This window comes from Numenius arquata, chromosome 14, assembly GCF_964106895.1.
Source record: "Numenius arquata chromosome 14, bNumArq3.hap1.1, whole genome shotgun sequence".
Classification (NCBI taxonomy): domain Eukaryota; kingdom Metazoa; phylum Chordata; class Aves; order Charadriiformes; family Scolopacidae; genus Numenius; species Numenius arquata.
The window spans coordinates 8880054-8898225 of record NC_133589.1 but is presented as its reverse complement, the minus strand read 5'-3'; the positions used below and the strand labels follow the sequence as shown (position 1 = coordinate 8898225).

The 18172-nt window shown below is 43.6% G+C and overlaps 2 protein-coding genes across 2 annotated transcripts; one reads left to right on the top strand and one right to left on the bottom strand.

The window, feature by feature from the left end:
- The first annotated feature begins 2628 nt into the window (after positions 1–2628).
- On the top strand, positions 2629–11019 carry LOC141471628 (acyl-coenzyme A synthetase ACSM4, mitochondrial-like). Its single transcript, XM_074158236.1, has 13 exons — positions 2629–2829; positions 3247–3457; positions 3954–4161; positions 5889–6032; positions 6449–6605; positions 7763–7842; positions 8326–8449; positions 8841–8921; positions 9130–9231; positions 9579–9706; positions 9791–9890; positions 10491–10610; positions 10933–11019. The coding sequence occupies exons 1-13, from the start codon at positions 2629–2631 to the stop codon at positions 11017–11019; spliced, it is 1743 nt and encodes a 580-aa protein (XP_074014337.1).
- Positions 11020–11564: 545 nt separating this feature from the next.
- THUMPD1 (THUMP domain 1 NAT10 acetyltransferase adaptor) lies at positions 11565–15608 on the bottom strand. The gene is made up of 5 exons (XM_074158655.1): positions 15390–15608; positions 14840–15020; positions 14223–14471; positions 13349–13630; positions 11565–11635 (listed from the first exon to the last, which is right to left on the bottom strand). The coding sequence occupies exons 1-5, from the start codon at positions 15606–15608 to the stop codon at positions 11565–11567; spliced, it is 1002 nt and encodes a 333-aa protein (XP_074014756.1).
- Between the last annotated feature and the right edge of the window lie 2564 nt (positions 15609–18172).

Here is an 18172-nt window from a genome sequence, read left to right as displayed (position 1 = left end):
TCTTACATTCAATTTGCAAAAGTGACTTGAAAAGTTTCAGACACCCCTAACACACAGGAGTTCACTGGTTTACCTGGAAGATTTGCCATGCATTGGTGCCTGCAGAGATTCTACACGTAAGCTCTAACAGCCTGGTTCTGCCTCTCCATTACTTCCGTGGCTGCTATCTGTGCTTGTTGTTTCGAGCAGCATCTCTGGCTGTTTCCTTACTCTGATTTTTAATTATACCCTTTATTGCGTTTATACAGAATCATTTAGGTTGGAAAAGATCTTTAAGATTATTGAGTCCACCCATAAGCCTAACACTGCTGAGTCCACCACTAAACGATGTCCCTAAATGCCACATCTACGTCTTTTAAATACCTATATTTATATACAGTCTATGTATATTATATAGTCTATGTGTATGCTTATGTATAGCCTTTATTTATCTAGGTCTTAGTTTAAAAATGTTTTCCCTTTGCAGGGTTTATTGCCTACGGTAGCAATACTAGCAGACTGCACTGTGACTGTAGTAGATTCACCTAAACCAAGTGTCTCATAACTGAACAACTGGAGTTCCTGCATCACATTGCTGCCTTCCAGAGCATTTTGTGTCTCATTCCTTTGTCACCCTGTTTCATAGCAATGACACCATAGTTTGAGTTTTCATTGTCCTCCTCAGAGCTGATGGCCCACGTCTGAACTGCATGTATTTTCTCCACAGAAGTGTCAGATACTACAGGTGATATTTATTGGCACTAGGCTTATGAAAACCTTCCTATCTTTATCATACCAATTCTCATACTAGGTTTAACTCCAGAATGTGAAAATAAAGCCCCATTCTTGCCATTTCCAAAGTCATCAGTGCCATAGAATAGAGTTATATATTAATGTATGGTGGATTATCCATTCTCCAAAGGCAGTGAACCAGAAATGCAGTCATTCATACTCAGCGGTCTTTCCATCTTCTCTCAACTTTCTCGCTGATTGTGCCTTTCTTCAGAAGGTAATTGGAGAAATGAAATCTGTGCTCTCAGGGGGAAATAATCCCCACCACGGAACGTGACATGGGAGACTAATGAAGGGCTACAACCGCTCAGAGAACTAGGGTGAGCCAGGAGGAGGCAATACTCGCCAATTAAGTACTAGGCAAGATACATGAGGAGGAGTTGAAAGAAGCCTCACCTGATCACAAGCAACATCTCCGGGTAAGCACAACCTATTTAAACACCCTGAGAAATTATTTTTTATGTAGTAGTTGTTCAAATACTTATTCTTCTTAAAAATCAAAGATACCATCTGCTGATGTGAAAACAGTAATATCTATAATGTCATGTTTTGTTCCTTTCTTCATATGTTTCTCACTTTTATGAAGGAGGGTGGGCTACCAGAGAGCAGTTATACTTCTCTCTTTTGTATCAAGCGGACTGAAGAAGTAGCTTCTTTGTGCAAGAACATGTTCTAGGTCTGAGTCTGCAATTGTTGGCTCAGATCTAAGGGAAAAATAAAATGGCAGCCCATTCTACAAAGATTTCACTGATTAATTGTGAGTTCTGGAATCAGGCTTTTTGTAATGACCTGTTAGAGATAAGAAGCAATATGTTATAAACAGATTACGTGCAAAAAGAAAAAGCCTCTATCTTTTAGTTTCCAAAGCTGAATATATCCTGAGCACCATGTTCCCATACATACAGCTCTAATTAACTTTCCTCTTTTGCAAAGTGATTTCACGGTAATCATAACTACAAATGGTATTTTGTGAAATCAAATGCAACTCTGCATGTTAAAGGACAAATGCAGATGTGGCAAAAGCATTAGGCCAGTGAACAAATCAATAATAGAATGTGGAAAACCACCCCTGAGTTATTCATGGCACTTTGCTATCTAACTAATACAAGGCAAATGCCAGGGGAGGGAGGGTGCACAACCTTTGGACAAAAGGAAGGCAGAGCAAATGGTGCAACGTAAAACATACTTCTCGTTAACATTTATTGCTTTAGTAAAAAAAGCAACCATAAGGATGTTTATTACATCTCTTCCATATTAGCTAAATGCACAGACACCTTACCCCTGCTTGCCCCTGGTCTTTGAGTAGTTGTGTGTGATGGTTATATCCTGGATTCTGAGGCAAAAACCAGGGACAGAAGATGGCATCCATCCTGCAACCAAATCTGCGTTTGCCATTAGTAGCCTTGTAGGGCTGGGTGAGACTGCTGTGGTGCTTAAAACATGGGAATAGGGGGTACAGGTCCTGACACATTCTTGTTGGGTTTTTTGGTTGGTTGGTTTGGTTTTTTTAAACATTCAGCTGTTTCAAGCCACTGCTTTGGTTGGACAGAAACAGAATTGTCAGCTCCAAGGGGAATTCTTTAAAAAACCTGTGGACAGATGAAAAAGCAGGAGACTTAAAAGACTTACCAGAGCTCTAGCTTAACCGTAAGGGGAGGTGGGATAAAATGACATAAAGAGGTGGACTTGCTGCTCTGTATACATCTGTTCCATTTGGAGCCAAGAGCTCATCTAGGAATGTGCACATCATACTACTATTACTGATTTTTTTTGTCTCTTGTAGGAGGGAAATGATCATCAAAAAATGGTTCTGATGGTTATCATCTCCAAAAGCCCCCATACGTCTGCTTTTGCGCCATGAAGATTTTACTTGAATTTCAAGTGTTGCGGTCCCCATGGAGCACCCAGACACTCTGCAGATTATTCCACCAGTGTCACAAGACTTTCGCACCTTTGAATTTCTCAGATTATGAAGCTATCAGTCGTTGTGAGCAGGAAGTACCCGAGTACTTTAATTTTGCAAGTGATGTGCTGGACAAGTGGTCTCAAATAGAAAAGGTAGCATTTCTGACCTTGTAGATTTAATATTTAATGTACCCCATTTCAGTGGGACCAGAATCCCACCCCACCCCGCACCGTAGTTCTATTTGAATATAATTTTACGTTGCAGAGAAAGGAGATGCTTTGGCATCAGAGGGGCTATGGTGCTTTGTCTGTGTGAGTCTGATTCAGCAGTGTGTGCTGTGCTGGGTTCGTAAAAGCCTCTAAGTAATTTCTGAGCATTGCAAATCAGGTAGATACACACAACAAGCCTTGGAAAAGGGCTCTTTTAAACAAAACATGCTTAATATCCCTGCCCTAGAATATCACTAACACTATCAGATTCTGCTGCCCGGAGCATCCCAAAAACTCTGGAAGGAACTACAGGAGTCTCAAAAGTAACCAGCATGCTATTTGCCCTTGTGTTGTGTATAGGAACAAAAGGGACCATCAAACCCAGCTCTTTGGTGGATAAATGGGAAAGGAGATGAAACAAAATGGAGCTTTGAAGAGCTGGGCTTCCTGTCCCAAAAAGCAGCCAACGTGCTCTCTGGCCCATGTGGTCTGCAAAGAGGAGACCGAGTTTTAGTGATTCTGCCCCGAATCCCGGAGTGGTGGCTGCTGAATGTGGCTTGTATGCGAACAGGTGAATTGTATCATTCCTAACGGTCTGTAGATTGTTTGTTACCTTCTATGCCAAAAGTTGGTTAACAATTCATTTAACAATTACATTTCTTATTTGACTTTGTAGCTTGAATATTTGACAATCAAAAGGGGCTCACTAATGGAATTACCTTCATCGTTTCTCTTTCACTTTCTGTGGCTGGTGTTGATTATGTTAAATCAATGTGATTGTGTTAAATCAATTTAACTTCAGCAGACTTAAGTTAAAGATGCTGGTGTTTACTTATACTTTCTACTTACATTGTGCATTGAGCAAAGGATCTCATAGAAACAGAAGCTATTTTGTACTTCAGATCTGCACATCTGTATTCAAGTTCAGGTGTGTGAGACTTGTTTTACCTTCTTCTCACTTCTGGATTGAATGGTGCTGGTATTCAACAAATCAGGAGAAGCTATGAAGTGATCAGGACTGAAAGTGAAAAATACCTAATAGATTTCCCATTTTATTGCACTTTCAGGTGTTATCATCATCCCAGGGACAACACAACTGACAGCACAAGACATTTTCTATAGATTGCTGGCTTCCATGGCTAAGTGCATTATTACAACTGATGTGCTTGCACCTGCAGTGGATTCAGTTGCATCCAAGTGCCAGTTTCTGAAAACGAAGCTAATTGTATCTGAAAGCAGCAGGGCTGAGTGGCTGAACTTCAGCGATTTGCTCAAGTAAGTGCCTCCATCATAGTTATCTCTAGTGGAAAATTTCTCATGTTTTTTAAATGCACTTGTGTCTCATTAATGAATGAGATATCTTTGAGGGGTTGGGAGACAAGGTAATTTAGTCTCTTTTCTATGAAGAAAGGGAATATTTGGTAATAGCCAAATTGCTAATTAAAAAAATAAGTAGTCTTATGATGTCTAAGTTGGTTATTTACAACTATGAAATAATATGGAAAAATGGACAGGAAGGCCTCTTTTATTGATATCTGTGGCCTATTTACCTTCTAAAGCTCAAAGAAAAATATTCTATACAAATTATTCCAATCGCATATTCATACAACTTAATGGTAATAAGGCTAATATGAATAGCTTTTCTCTATACAAGGCTAAAAAAGGGCACTGCAAGATGAACCTAATGTGTTTAGAAGTCCACCTGCCTCAATGCAGCTACTAAAATGGTACCCAACAGACAGCTCTTCCCTGCGCTGCCTGGGACTGTAGGAGGGGTGGAGAGGTGGAGTGGGAAGAGAAGCAAATACCCTGCTGCAATCTGCTCAGGGCCCTAGGGGTGATTTTAACAGCTGATATTTTGTTAAAAGCATCTGTGTAGCTAATGCCATTCTTTCAAGGAGGGATCTAAAGCTCTTCAGTCACTTTAAGAGCTTTATAAAATGTACCATCTGTTCTCACAACCACAGGTGTCTGAACTAGCTTTACCTGTGCAGCTCGCTGTAGTCTCGCTGTATTTCCATCTGCTCCTTCGAACAATTGCCCACTTCAGTGTTGCTAAACTGGAAGATGGAGGAAGCAGTAACCCTGCATTCTCAAAGCTCCTAGAGCTACTAAAACATTGTCAGGTCGATTTGATGAATCCTCTTTCATGCTGGGCTATTAGCTGAACTAATTAGCTATTAGCCCAGCTGAACTATTCCATGGTTCAGTTCCATGGCAGAGGGTAACATTGATTTGATAAAACCTAAGTACTGTCTGGAACTGTGTCAATCCTGCAGAGGCCATCACTGGCTGGCCGTACCAGGCAGGTAGGCTGTCTGGTTTCCCCGAATGGCTGCCTCACAAAGTGCTGGCTGTCTGGCTCCAGGGTTGCCCAGCTGTCAGGCTCACAATCTTCCCAGAGTGCTGGGCTGCTGTCCTGCCTGGCTCGCAGATCACTGGCAGCCTGTCTACCTAGTGGGCTAGTTGCCCAGACTTCCCAGCTCCCCGTGCCTCGGCTGCCTTAGCTGACCGCTAAGGTGGCCAGGAGGCTGTGGGGCTCTGGAGCCTCTGGGGCTCTGGAGCCAGGGCTCCTGGGCAGCCTGTCTGCCCACCAGCCAGCACAGGGAGATGACTGGCCTGGGGAGATAGACTTCCCACGCCCAACCCTGCAGCCATGGCCAACGTTTGCATGCCAAGCAAAACCTTCTTCAACATCAGTCCTAGCAGAGAAAAAGAAACGGGTCAAACACAAGACCTTTGGTGGTTGTTAAGGGAAGCAAATAAAAGAGAGCCAGTTGGTGTTTTCACTCTGGAGAAGGTGGACGTGGGGAATAGTTAAACAGCAAGATCAGCAACACTTTAATACAGAACTAGCAGTGCAAGAGTGAGGGGATCTCAGGAGTTTCTTATCCATCACATCTTACAATACAAACAGCCTTGCATATACTGGGCACAAAGGATCCGAGATAAGTGTGCTGACTAACACCAGCCACTGTTTCATTAACTTTTCATTTTTTAAGGGCTGCCCCTGCTGTCCATAACTGCGTGAAGACAAAAAGCCAGGACCCAATGACAATCTATTTTACCAGTGGCACTACAGGCTCTCCCAAAATGGTGGAACATTCCTATGGAAGCTTTGGTCTGGGTTTTTACCTCTGTGGAAGGTGAAGTATTCAGCTCATTATGCCTTTACAGCTCTGAAATGTGAAGCAAACAGAAGAGTTTTTGTATGTGGTAGAATTATGATAGATGATGAGGCTCCTGCAACACTGTGTCATTTCCTTTGGTCTCCTCAGCTGAATTGTTCCCAGGAAGCAAGGATCTTGTTCAATATGGTATATGGCTCCATGTTAGAAACTACTTGCCTGTTAACCCAGGCTAAATAATGAGTTGGGATACAGTTTGATTTTCTTTACCTTTGCCATCAATAAAGGCTAGGCAAAAGGCATTTATTTGGGCTCTTAAGTTTTGGATAAAATTTACCATGCCTTTCTAAGCCAAAAAAACCCAACCCAAAACTCTCACATTCTCGATTTCCACTTGCAGACTCCCTTACGTTGGCCACCTTTCTCTTCAACAGATACTGGATGAATTTGACCCCCTCAGATATCATGTGGAACATGTCGGACACTGCTTGGGTAAAGGCAGCTATTGGGAGCGTTTTTGGTCCCTGGTTCCAGGGCACGTGTGTTTTTGTACATGCCATGCCACAGTTTGATCCAAGAGCAATTTTAAATGTAAGAACACCATGCTCACAATGAACAGTTACTCATATTTCATGTTGTTTTCCAGGCAGGCCACAAAACTAAGCCTCTTAGGTTTATGGGATTAGCTGTTTTAAGATGGTATAACCACAAGGTGATTGTTCTTTGAGTAGGAATATAATACAGGAAGGATTTTGCAGCATGACTCTTTTGGGCACAGGATATTACCAGCTGCTTCCGATCAGTAGGAGTTACTGGTATTACTTAAACCTTTCCTCTACTGTATTTCACTATTGATATGATAAATGAGCTGAATTACATGTAAATTAGTATTTTAATTACGCTGCTGTCACCCTTAAGAAAGGCAAGTCAGTACTGGAAAACACTGAAGCTGTGAGATTGGCCTGTTCTTAAAAGAAATTATTTTCAAGCTTCTGAAGCCAATCTTGAGTTTTAATCTAACACAAAGGGAACAGTGCTGTTCCCAAATGACTGAAAGCACCGATGTGGAAAAGTGTACATTCCTAACATGGAGGGCTTATTTGAGGATTTTAGTCTTGTTTCTTTTCCTTTGTACAATGGTAGTTGATAGTTTGGGTTTCTTTTTGTATAAATTTCTTGGCCTTGCAAACACCCACTTGCAATGTGTGTGGGGTTTCACATCTCTGTGCAAAATGAAGTTCGATAGTAGAGGCTGCTTTACCCACGGTGTGGCTGGAGTGAAGGCTGGTGAATGAGAGGTCTTCCCCTTGCTTTTATATTTACCTGAACTGCTCTCTGAGCAGATTAAAAAAAACACGGCTTTGCTGTGCCTGACTTTGTCCTAGGATGAGATGTGGGCTTTACTGAGGTCCCCTGGAAAACTTGCCTTGCACTTCCAGGGCAGGGTTTCATACTAAGGGATGGTCCTTGCGCCTGTGTGAGCATCAGGACAAATTAGATACACCAGTGATTTACCACAGTCAATGTATCACCTCTTCAGCTGATGTTTGGGGCACTGTAACATCTTTCCTGAGCACTGAAAGTGACAGCAACTACTTTCCTTTCCATGTAAGTGAGGTTACAATCAGGTCTAGTAATTTGTGCCCTAGTATGGAATGAAAGGAATAGTTGGCAGCAACTTTTTTCCCAAAACAATATTGTTTAACCCTCTTTTTTTTGTTTTTTGGTTTTTTTTTTTAATTTGTCAGACCTTGTGCAGATACCCAGTGACCACTCTGTGCAGTGCCCCAACTGCCTACCGCATGCTGGTGCAGCATGACCTCACCAGGTACCGCATCTGTTCAAGCTGTTTTCTGGCTCTTTAACAGTAATTTCTGCAGGCCATCATAGCCACTTAAACTCTGAGTGGTGGAAATTCTGTGCTGGAGGCAGGAGCTGGGAAGAGGCAGAGCCTTTTCCTTCGCACTGCAGAGAGAGGTGATGAAATCCACCCCTTAGGCACCTCCAACCCAGAGCAAATTTTGCCCTGAGGCGTTACTGACAGTCAATACAGTGGCCAGAATTCAGCCCCTGAAGGCACACGTGTGGCTGCGCTGCCATCAGTCCTGTGCATCTCTGCAGCTCACCGCTTTGGTAGCCACTTTCCAGCCCCACTCCAACTGGAGCTATAGGCTTCCTCTCAACTCTAACCCTAACCCTAAGAGAGTCTGATGTGTCCTGAAGTTATGGGGTTGGACATACGGATGTCCAGGAGTGGAGAATGTGTCCCTTTCTGACCTCTGATACTCAGCAGTGTCCTCTGTCTATGAAGGTATGCATTCAAGGCACTGAAGCACTGTTTGACCGGAGGAGAACCGCTCAACCCAGAAGTGATGGCACAGTGGAAAAGCCAGACAGGACTGACCATCTATGAAGGCTACGGCCAAACCGAAATTGTACGTTCAGCTTTTTTGTGAAGGGTTACAACTCAGCTCTCACTTCGGGAGCTCACACTTAGATATCTCATTCCTCTTGGTAAATCTGGAACTTGGCCATATATATTTGACTAAAAAGAAAGATGGCGCTAGAATACGTGGCAATTGCCTACAAGAGAGTTTGTTTTGCTTAGAATTACAGCTTGGTTAGGATACTGCTTCTAAAGCTACTTAAGCTGTAAAACATCTTGAGCTTTTTGTCCAAGACTCTCTGAAGTTTACAAACGTTCTGGTTCGCACAGATGTAACATTTAGATCTGCTCGCTCAACAGTGGGCATGGTATGAGAACAGGAATGTCCTGAGGAATTACGGTGAAAAATACCTGGGCTGTTTTTTTGTCTTTTCCAACAGGGAATGATATGTGCAAATATGAAAGGAATGAAAATTAAGCCAGGTTCCTTGGGAAAGGCGACTCCCCCCTACGATGTTCAGGTATGGTGGACCCCATTTCTGTTTGCTGTTGATTTCATAGGAAGTAAAATACAAGAGAGTACAACATACCATACAAGTTTTGGTACTATACAGTGGTATTCAGGGCAGGCTGACTTTTTTGGTTGAGCTGCTGGCGGAGGGTTAGTTTTAGAAAATGGCTCTCTTAAAATGGGAAGTTACAATGACCCGTTTGCCTTTCCTGTTGCAGATTATAGATGAAAATGGCAGTGTTCTGCCTCCTGGGAAAGAAGGAGATATTGCTATCAAAATGGATGCCAAGCGGCCATTTACGTTTTTCACTCGATACCTGGTAAGCCAAAAGTGCATTTCAGGCCTGCAGCATGGGATGTGTTTGTACCAACAGGAGCAGATGCAGCACCAAAGAGCTGTGGCTCCTCTTGACTTTGACACTGTTCTGACTTACGGAACTTCCATTCTCTCCCGTTCTTCTGCAGACCTACTGTCTGATCTTCCCTTCTGTATCTGCCCTTGTGATCAGTTTTCCTCTTTGGAAAAAGCAAGCACAAGCTCTTACATTCTTGAAACAGAAAACAAGCAGTGAGAGATACTATGGGTAGTGTCCAAAGAGGGCAAAACTCATCTCTTAGCTTAGGGCTTCTCAATATTTAGATCATTTAATTGTTGCTTGTTCAACAGGATGATCCAGTGAAAACTGCTTCCACAATCCGTGGGAACTTCTATATCACTGGCGACAGAGGGAGCATGGATGAGGATGGATACATATGGTTTATGGGGAGATCTGATGATGTCATCATCTCCTCTGGGTTTGTAGATTTCAGTTAAAACGCCAAGAAATGTCTAAAAAATAACTATATACCTTTCACCTATTAAGCATTTCTCTCTCCTAGTTATCGTATCGGACCATTTGAAATCGAGAGTGCCCTGATACAGCACCCAGCTGTCGTTGAGTCAGCTGTTGTCAGCAGCCCAGACCCCATCAGAGGAGAGGTAATTAGTGGTCACCCTCCTAGTCACAAAGTGCCTTGTGTGACAGAGCTTACGCTCAACTTCCACTGAATTCAGAAGACTCTTAATAGAGCTATACAAACTTTTCCATCACTTTACCCAAACTGAGGGAAGTGGTAGTTTGTGTATCCCATGTTCCTTTTATTTTTTTTTCTTAATGAAAATATAATTCTTAGTTTCCTAAAGAACACAACACTGAATATAACAATGACTCTGGTAAGTACTGATGTACGTTCAGACCCACTGCCTGGAGAATTATATTCTTTAACAACTTCCGTTTACAGAAAAGGCCCCAGCATCTGAGAACTTTAGAACAGTCCTTTACAGAACTCTTACAAATTTTGAAGCAGAGTTTGAATCTTTTATCATGTCTTACTTAGGACCTTTACTAATTTAAGGCAGAAACAGTCTTTCATCCTAATTTTAAATTTGCTTACACAGAAGCAAATTTTGCTTTACAGCGCAGGTAGGATACAGCAAGCCTGTAATGCAGGCAACACTCACTTATTCTCAATTAATTGCCTCATTTGTCAGGTTGCTGTAGTTTAATTAATGTATTTTTTATTTATTTGCCCTTTGTAGGTGGTAAAAGCTTTAGTGGTCTTGTCTCCTTCCTTTAAGTCACAAGATCCAAAGAAACTGGCCCGTGAATTGCAAGATCATGTCAAAAAAGTCACTGCTCCATACAAGTACCCCAGAAAGGCAAGTAAACATGAGTGTATTAAAAAAAAAATAAATCCCAAGCACGTATTTTAACTGTGGAGAGGCCAGAAACAGAAAGATTGGACCCAGTTCAAACACAGTAACAAACAAAAAAAAAGCCCAAATATGTACTGTGCAAGAAAAATGACAAATGTTATTTTAAAGATGATTTTGGAAAGTAATAGATACAACACAATCTAAAACCAAATTGGAGTTATTTCCCCAGTCACCAAATTCTTATTTAAATTAAGTAGGAAGATCTATGCTGTTCTGAAAAAAAAATTAAATCTGCTTATTTTACTTTTTTCCTCTTTTGAATCAGATTGAATTTGTCCAGCAGCTGCCAAAGACAATCACTGGGAAAATCAGACGGAATGAACTGAGGAACAAGGAGTGGGGCCAGATTTAGTTTTGATAAACAATCTAAAAAAGCCTATCCCTATCAATTTCATTCTTAATGGAGCTTTTCTATTAGAGCTGTAAGCACCAACATAGGATTATATTTCACCCTTACGCACTGATTGTGTAATAATGCACAATGTCTAAAAAACTCCAACTGTTTTTAAATGCTTGGGTTCTTGCTTAACAAAAATCAAGCCTACCTAGCAAGGCATGTGCAAACACAGCTTCCAGCCACCTAATGCTTTTCAGAATTACTGTACAAGTAGAAGTGATTACCAGGTGAAGAAGCAGTGTGTTCATTATTTGAGACCAGACATTTAAACTCACAAGAGGCTTATTAATGAGGAAATCATGATAGTATGTAATAAAGTTCCCAGAAATGGCCACAGATCTTGCATGCATCCAAATCAAGTACCCTGCTTGTATGAATCTTGAAAGCCTCAAGATTTAGGAATTAACATGTTGACAATGAATGTTCAGTAAGTGCAAATCACTTATGAAATAAGAAGTAAAAGAATGCAGACATCTTTAAGACTGCAGCACAGGCAGAATCTAAATGTCAGACGCAGGCTCGACAAATGGATGGCAGCTATTCAGCAGTTTCTTCTGAAGAGCCATAGATCCTGTAGACACACAGATAAGTGAGGGAGAGAAGGAAACAACCCACAAACTATCTTTCTTTGTCCTTAGTAAGATAACTAGGCTGTCTTGAATCGTGATCACTAACATCAGCCACCAATAAACATTGACTGTTGGCCTTTGTGTCTGGTCTCAAATGGTTCTTTCCTATGTATGATCTAGACATTGCTGGTTTTAGTCCACACAGAAAAAGCTTTCAAATTTAAAGAAAACACTGATGGAGGTAAGAAAGCTGAGTTTTAATAAATGGGTGGGAGGGGAGACAGGAGTAGGGAAAAAAGTTGTCTGAATTTTCCAACTTCTAAAACAATTTTAAGAGAAGAGAAAAATATAAATTATACACTGTTGAGAGACTTGAACACATCCTTTTCATTAAACCAAGACAAGTAACAAGTGGCGTTCTTCAAGACGAGTCTTTCCCATTAGCAACCCACATGCTTTTATGCTAGAAATAAAATAGTAAACCTAGACAGTTGTACAGGAAGCATACTCAAAACCCTACTGGAAAGCAGGTTGTAGCTGCACTGGGTTTGGTTTTTAAAAAATCACTGGGATATCAAAAGAGCTTCTGTAACAAATGGACAACAGAAAGACTCACTAACATTACTTTCAATCTGAAACAAAATTAATATTGTAAAGCTAAAACTACCAAAAATTAAACTTAATTCCCCTTATCCAGTATGGTATAATGGAGATCTTCTTTCATAAGAAGTTTCCAAGCAGTATTCAAATGTAAATTTTGAGACCTAAGAAAAAAATAAAAACCAACAAACAAAAAAGACCTTATAAAAAAACCCCCAAGGATAAAGTCTTTGGAAAGAGCAGCAAAAGGCTATTTGCAGGAAATTACTCAAAAGGATTCTGTTCAGCGACTATAGCATTTCCTATAAACCAGTAACCGCTGTATACACAGCTAATGTAAACACACATGTAGTTTTTGCTAGAACCATCTGCAATCCCTGCACTGTACTTGTTCTAGAACACTCAAATCTAATACTCTAAATCGTATCACAGTATTCAAGTATTTTGATCATAGCAGTTCTTTCCATTCACTTTCAAACTTAGCATATCCTTGTACAGCAATGTGTATATGTATGTATAAAACCCTCCATCATACAGAAAATGATCAGTTTTAGCTCATTCTGTTCACACAGAATAACATCTGAGTTCTGCAGTCACAGAAGTTGTTGGATCACTTCCTTAAAAACCCTCTGCAAGCAACTGTCTTTTTCAGATCTTTCACTTCTGTCAATACTTCCTGATAGAGCCGATTCTGCACTGCCTTTTGATTTCTGTCGCCATCAGATATAACAAAGGAGAGTCAATGTATGTCAGGATGGCCACATTTACACATGGATGCCCACACTCCTGCTTTTTGTGCTAGGTAAAGGCAATGCGGAACAAAGCCGTAGAAGAACGACAGCAAGCTTCACCAGAAAGGTGACGCACTGTTGAGCACTCTTAATCTGCTGTAATGGCAGCTCCACCTGCAAGGAGCATTAAAATTCTTTATCTTAAACGTGTGGATTTTAAAAACAAGATTTCAAAACAAAACCCACTCTCCTCTTTAAAACGCCCTTTCAGAACTGTAGGGCAACTTTTTTTTTAATAGGTTTCGATTGTGTTTATCTTTCCTTTCTACCACATTTTCTACACTATTAGCGCATCATTCCCCTTGGGCTTAGCTTCCGTTTCACCTTGATTCATGTTCTCTTGTTTTACTTCTTTTGAACTCTTCTCCTCCTCCTCGGTTTCTGGTTTTACTACCTTTGAGTTTTGTTCTTCTGTCAGACTTGATGGGTTTTGTTGTATGTCGTCTTTGTTGCTCTTCACTACCTCCTGTAGATTGTACTTTCTGAACAGAACATAGTCTCTCACCACACTCAAGCAACAGACGCTTTTTATTATTTCCACCACAATTGTATATTGTGGGTTATTAAGATCGACTTTGTTTTCTGGATTGAGGCTGCCCACAATTCCTGTAAAACAAGATGTAGTTTAAAAGATGCTGGGAAAACTGTTTCAGAGCATAAGCATGCCCTACTGAAAGTTAAGAGAGAGAAGGCAACATCCCCCTTAGTTGTAACCAATTACTCATTTTTGTCATTGCTTAAAATAGCAGAACAGGCTATGACTCTTAGAATATACCACCAGTAGAGCTGAAGTAGCTGGAAAACTATCCCACTGCAATTGCTAAGAAACAAAACGCTCAAGTAAGGTGGAGCTATTTTACGAGTCATATATTCAATGGAAATAATAACACATTATTTTAATGCAGCATCCAGAGGGAAAGCCTGACAGCAGTCATTTCAAAGCACATGTAACTGACACTCCAAATTATATTCAACACTGTACTCTCTTCTGCTTGTTTTCTCTTAAGACATCAACACCAACAAGGAATACTGATGTCAAGCTTTTTTAAGTCTTAGAGAAGCTTTTGTAATTCAACATACAGATTTTAAGCAACAACTACGTACGCTCATTAAGACCACTTTTAATAACCTGACCTATGCATGCAGTTGTGGGCTGCTTATATACTTGTTCTTGTTTTTTTGTAAAATCTGTACATACCTGCCAATTCCTTAATTACTTCTTCCCTACTCATATGACTGTTATTACGAGCTTTGTAAACTATCTGAAAAGTACCCTTATTGGGGGCTTTAAACCAAGGCTCAAAAAACGTTTCCGCATATTTTTTCATATCCTCCATAAAAGCCTTGCAAGTTCCAGAAATGGGGAGCATGCGCAGAATGACTCTTGTTTTCTTCTTTTTAGTAGTATGCATATCCTTTAATATATGGTGCACCAGGTTCTCAGGTTCTACAAGAAAAGCAACTAGGTATGAGAAACACATTGAAGGCATTTTCTCTCTCCCCCCCCCCCCCAAATAATAGGATGGGGAAATGCATGCTTGGCTGCATTGAGATCAGCTTCAAATCTTTTTCTGTAAAGAGTTGTTTTACTATACCAAAACTAGATAATGAAAGATTATTTGGTCAAAGCAGATTCCTCTACCTTTAGTGACTCTGCTAATGACAAAATGCAGTGGGCAATCCCAAAGGGAAGGGGAAACCACCCTGTATTTGGTATACACGAGTTTCTTGGAAGTCATGCTCTCTGGCCTGTTACTAACACTGTTCAGAGTAGTTTATTCCCATAGCATTACGCAATGTCAGTTAGCGTCCCACCTATGCCCCGGGTTCTGATGAAGACCACGTTGTTGGCACCACTCTCCACTGACTGGAACCGCCGCAGCTTCTGCTCCGTCGAGGCGCGGATCTGGCCGACCTCCTTCTTCAGGGCAGCCTCCACATCGTCCTCATCCTCCTCCTTCTCGCTTCCCGACAGCCGCTCCTCGTGATCTGAAAACTTGACACAAGGCACATCTCTTGTTGGGTAGGTACCAAGGAACAGTGCCTACAGCGTAAAATCCAGCAGCATGGCACCACCGCGCCCAGGGCCTGGAGGTGATGGACAAGGGCCTTCTCTCCAGCCAACCCACAGGGCTCCGCTGGCCTTTGCTTACAGAAACCGGCATTTTCGTGTGTGTGGCGAACACAAACAGGATTTTTTTCACACACGGAAAGGGAGAGACGGCCTCACGGCGCGGCTCCCCCCGCCCCGCCGCCGTTAGCGCTGCCAGCCTGCGGGAGGCAGAGGCTGAGAGGGGCTGCCGACACCGCGCAGGGCCGCGCTCCCGCCCAGCACCGAGCGAGCGGCCGGGCCGCCCCCACGCACCTGCTCGGGCCCGTAGAGCAGGTCCCCGTACTCGCCGAGGAGGCTGTAGGCCTCCCCCACGCACTTGCGCTCGTTCATGTTGCAGGTGATGAGGATGCCCCGCATTCCGGCCTCCAGCTGCCGCCCCCCGCCGCCGCGGGGCCGCTTGGCCCGCCCTGCCGCCGCCGCGAAGTGCCCCTTGGGCCGCCGCTTCCGCGCCCCCGGCTCCGCCGCGGCCATCGACCGACACCCGCTGCTGCTGCCGCCGCCGCCGCGATGGCGTCAGCGCCGCGCCCGGCCCTAGCGCCCGCCCGCCGGGGCACAGCGCCCCGCCGCGGCCCGGCGGCGAGCGGCCGTCGCTCCCTTACAGCCCGCCGGGGAGCGCTGAGGGAGGCGGCTGGTACGCGATACCGGCACCGACACCTCCTCAGGGGGCGGCGCGCAGACCCCGGTGCTGCTGTCCTGCTCCGAGGAAGCCGGGCCCCGGCACCAGGTGGGATCCCTTCTGAGGCCCGCAGCCAGCTTCCAGGCTGCTCTCACAGCCGGTGTTGCTGTAGCTGGTGCAGTGGCCTTGGAGGTAAAAAAAACAACCCGAAACCTACCCCTGAAAATTACAATTCACCTCAGACTTCACACGCGGCGGGGGGGAGGTTGAGCGTTTCCCCGGGCACAGTACTATGGACTCGGCGCCTTCAGCTGTGGCCAGACTCAGTCACTCGTAGCCCTTGGTGCTTTCTCTTCCCCTGAACTTCAGTTCCAGGATTAAAGTCTGGGTTTGTGTTAATGATTCCAGCACTGAGAGAGACAGTGGGCCAGGGAGAGGAGAGGAGAGGACGGCCGCTCACTGAAGTGCAGAGAGCAGCAGACCACAGTCCTGTGGTGGGTCCAGTGGTCCATCTGCGCACAGCGGTGCATCCAACGCCAACCCAAACCCCCTGCGAGGGAGAGCCAGGCTGCGGCCACTTCCCCGGCTTCCTATAGAACTCCTGGAGGTGTCATGGTGTAGAGGGACCAGCTGAAACAGAAACTCTTTATACAGGTAAATGTAGGCCTGAGATACTAGAGAATATCTGTTGACAGAAAAAAACATGGTCCATAATAGCATAGTTTCTGAAGGAAGGCGAATCTGTGCATCCCTGTCCTTAGGAGCCTCATCTCCCTGCAGTAACTCAAGGGGGGAAAAAGTAAATTCCTCGACATTTTGTGAAAACAGGTAGAGGAGACAGCTGCTGAAGGCCTCACTATCCAGTATGAAATGGATATCCATACAATAATATGATATCCTACAGGACTATCAAATTATTTACATCTGGAGAATCCAGTTGGGCTAAAGTAAGAAAAAGGAAACTTCATGAATTGATGGAAGTATTTACGAGCGACAACTGCAACAGGAGGGGGTGTTTACATCTTATCTGAAACTATTACTGCAAAGCCTTTGAAGCTCATACAATTCTACAGCGATTGTTAGACATCAGTGGGATTATTGACCACACATAAAAGTCACTAAATCTTTACAGGGCTGGGGTTGTGTGAAAGACTCGAAGTTCGGGTGAATTATAGTGATAGTGTCTGGAGCTGGGCATGTCAGGACATGTTTGAAACGGGAGGAAGAATATCTACAGGCGGCTGTGAGTGGTGCAGAGGAAATAGTTACCCACTCAGAACATAGCTAGGATACTTCTGTGGCGAAAAGTGCTGGGAGACTTGGAAATACCCTTTGGTGCGCTGGAGATTAGCTATATGTCCTACCAAAAGAATAGGCTATAGGTTAGGTCACTGTGGAAGTTATGGTTTTCTTCCTAAACTGGAAACCTTTTTGCCTGCATATTCCTGGCATATTCTGACTCTTATCACAAGCCATTGTTGTCATTTTCTCTTAACGTTTGTGATGTGATCTTCTGGGTAGGGAATCCCTTTAAGTCTGTTCCTCTGCCTTTCCTCTGGGAGTATTGTGTAACATGCATTTCAGAGAGCTGTTTAAAATGTCACTGCTGCAGACTGATTGTTGGTCTCCCTTGACACTGAGCAGAGGGCAGCTTTGTTGTTTGGGGGAATCTGTTTTGAATCAGTTTCTTTCTGCTGCAGTGAACGTTTCAGGGAGCTGGTTAACATCTCCTTTGAGGGTGCTGTTTACAAACAGACGTGGGCAGAACCCCGGGAAGTAGTTCTGGCAAAAGTACAGGACCTACATGCCAGGATCACCCTCACTGATCAGCACCCAGAAGACTGTTCTGTTCCAAAGACACAGATGGGTGTTAGCTATCTCTCTGCTGACCTTAGAGCCACAGTTTGAGGATGGAGACATAGCAGGAGCGATTTAGGGCTCTGGCAGACAAACTCTTATGAATCTTGATGCCTCAATTTAAGCTATAGCTATGACTAGCTCCCTTGTGATGACTCGCAGGAGAGGCTGAAGATAGAGGCACGCACCGGTGCCACAGCCGTGCCCACAGTGATGCTGGGCTGTTGCCTGGATGGCAGAGGGGATGGCACACATTCCCTCCTGTCTCTCCCATAGGAGCGGAGCAGAGGAGGCAGCAGTGCTGCAGCACCACGTAACTGTGTGCTCTCTGAACATGAGGCAGGGCCCTTACAAAACCTCACAAGTCACCAGGTATTAACAAAGCTGCTCCAGGCACCGGCTGCAGCATCCCAGGAATCAATGCTCACTGTTGTCATGGCTGAACTGCTGCGGTTACCTGAGGACCCCCAAGCTACCCGCTGAGGGGTGTAGTTGCAAAGCCAGTCACAAGGCTGTTGCTCCTGTTGCTCCAGAACTGCTGCTCTGGCCCCAGCCAGAGCGT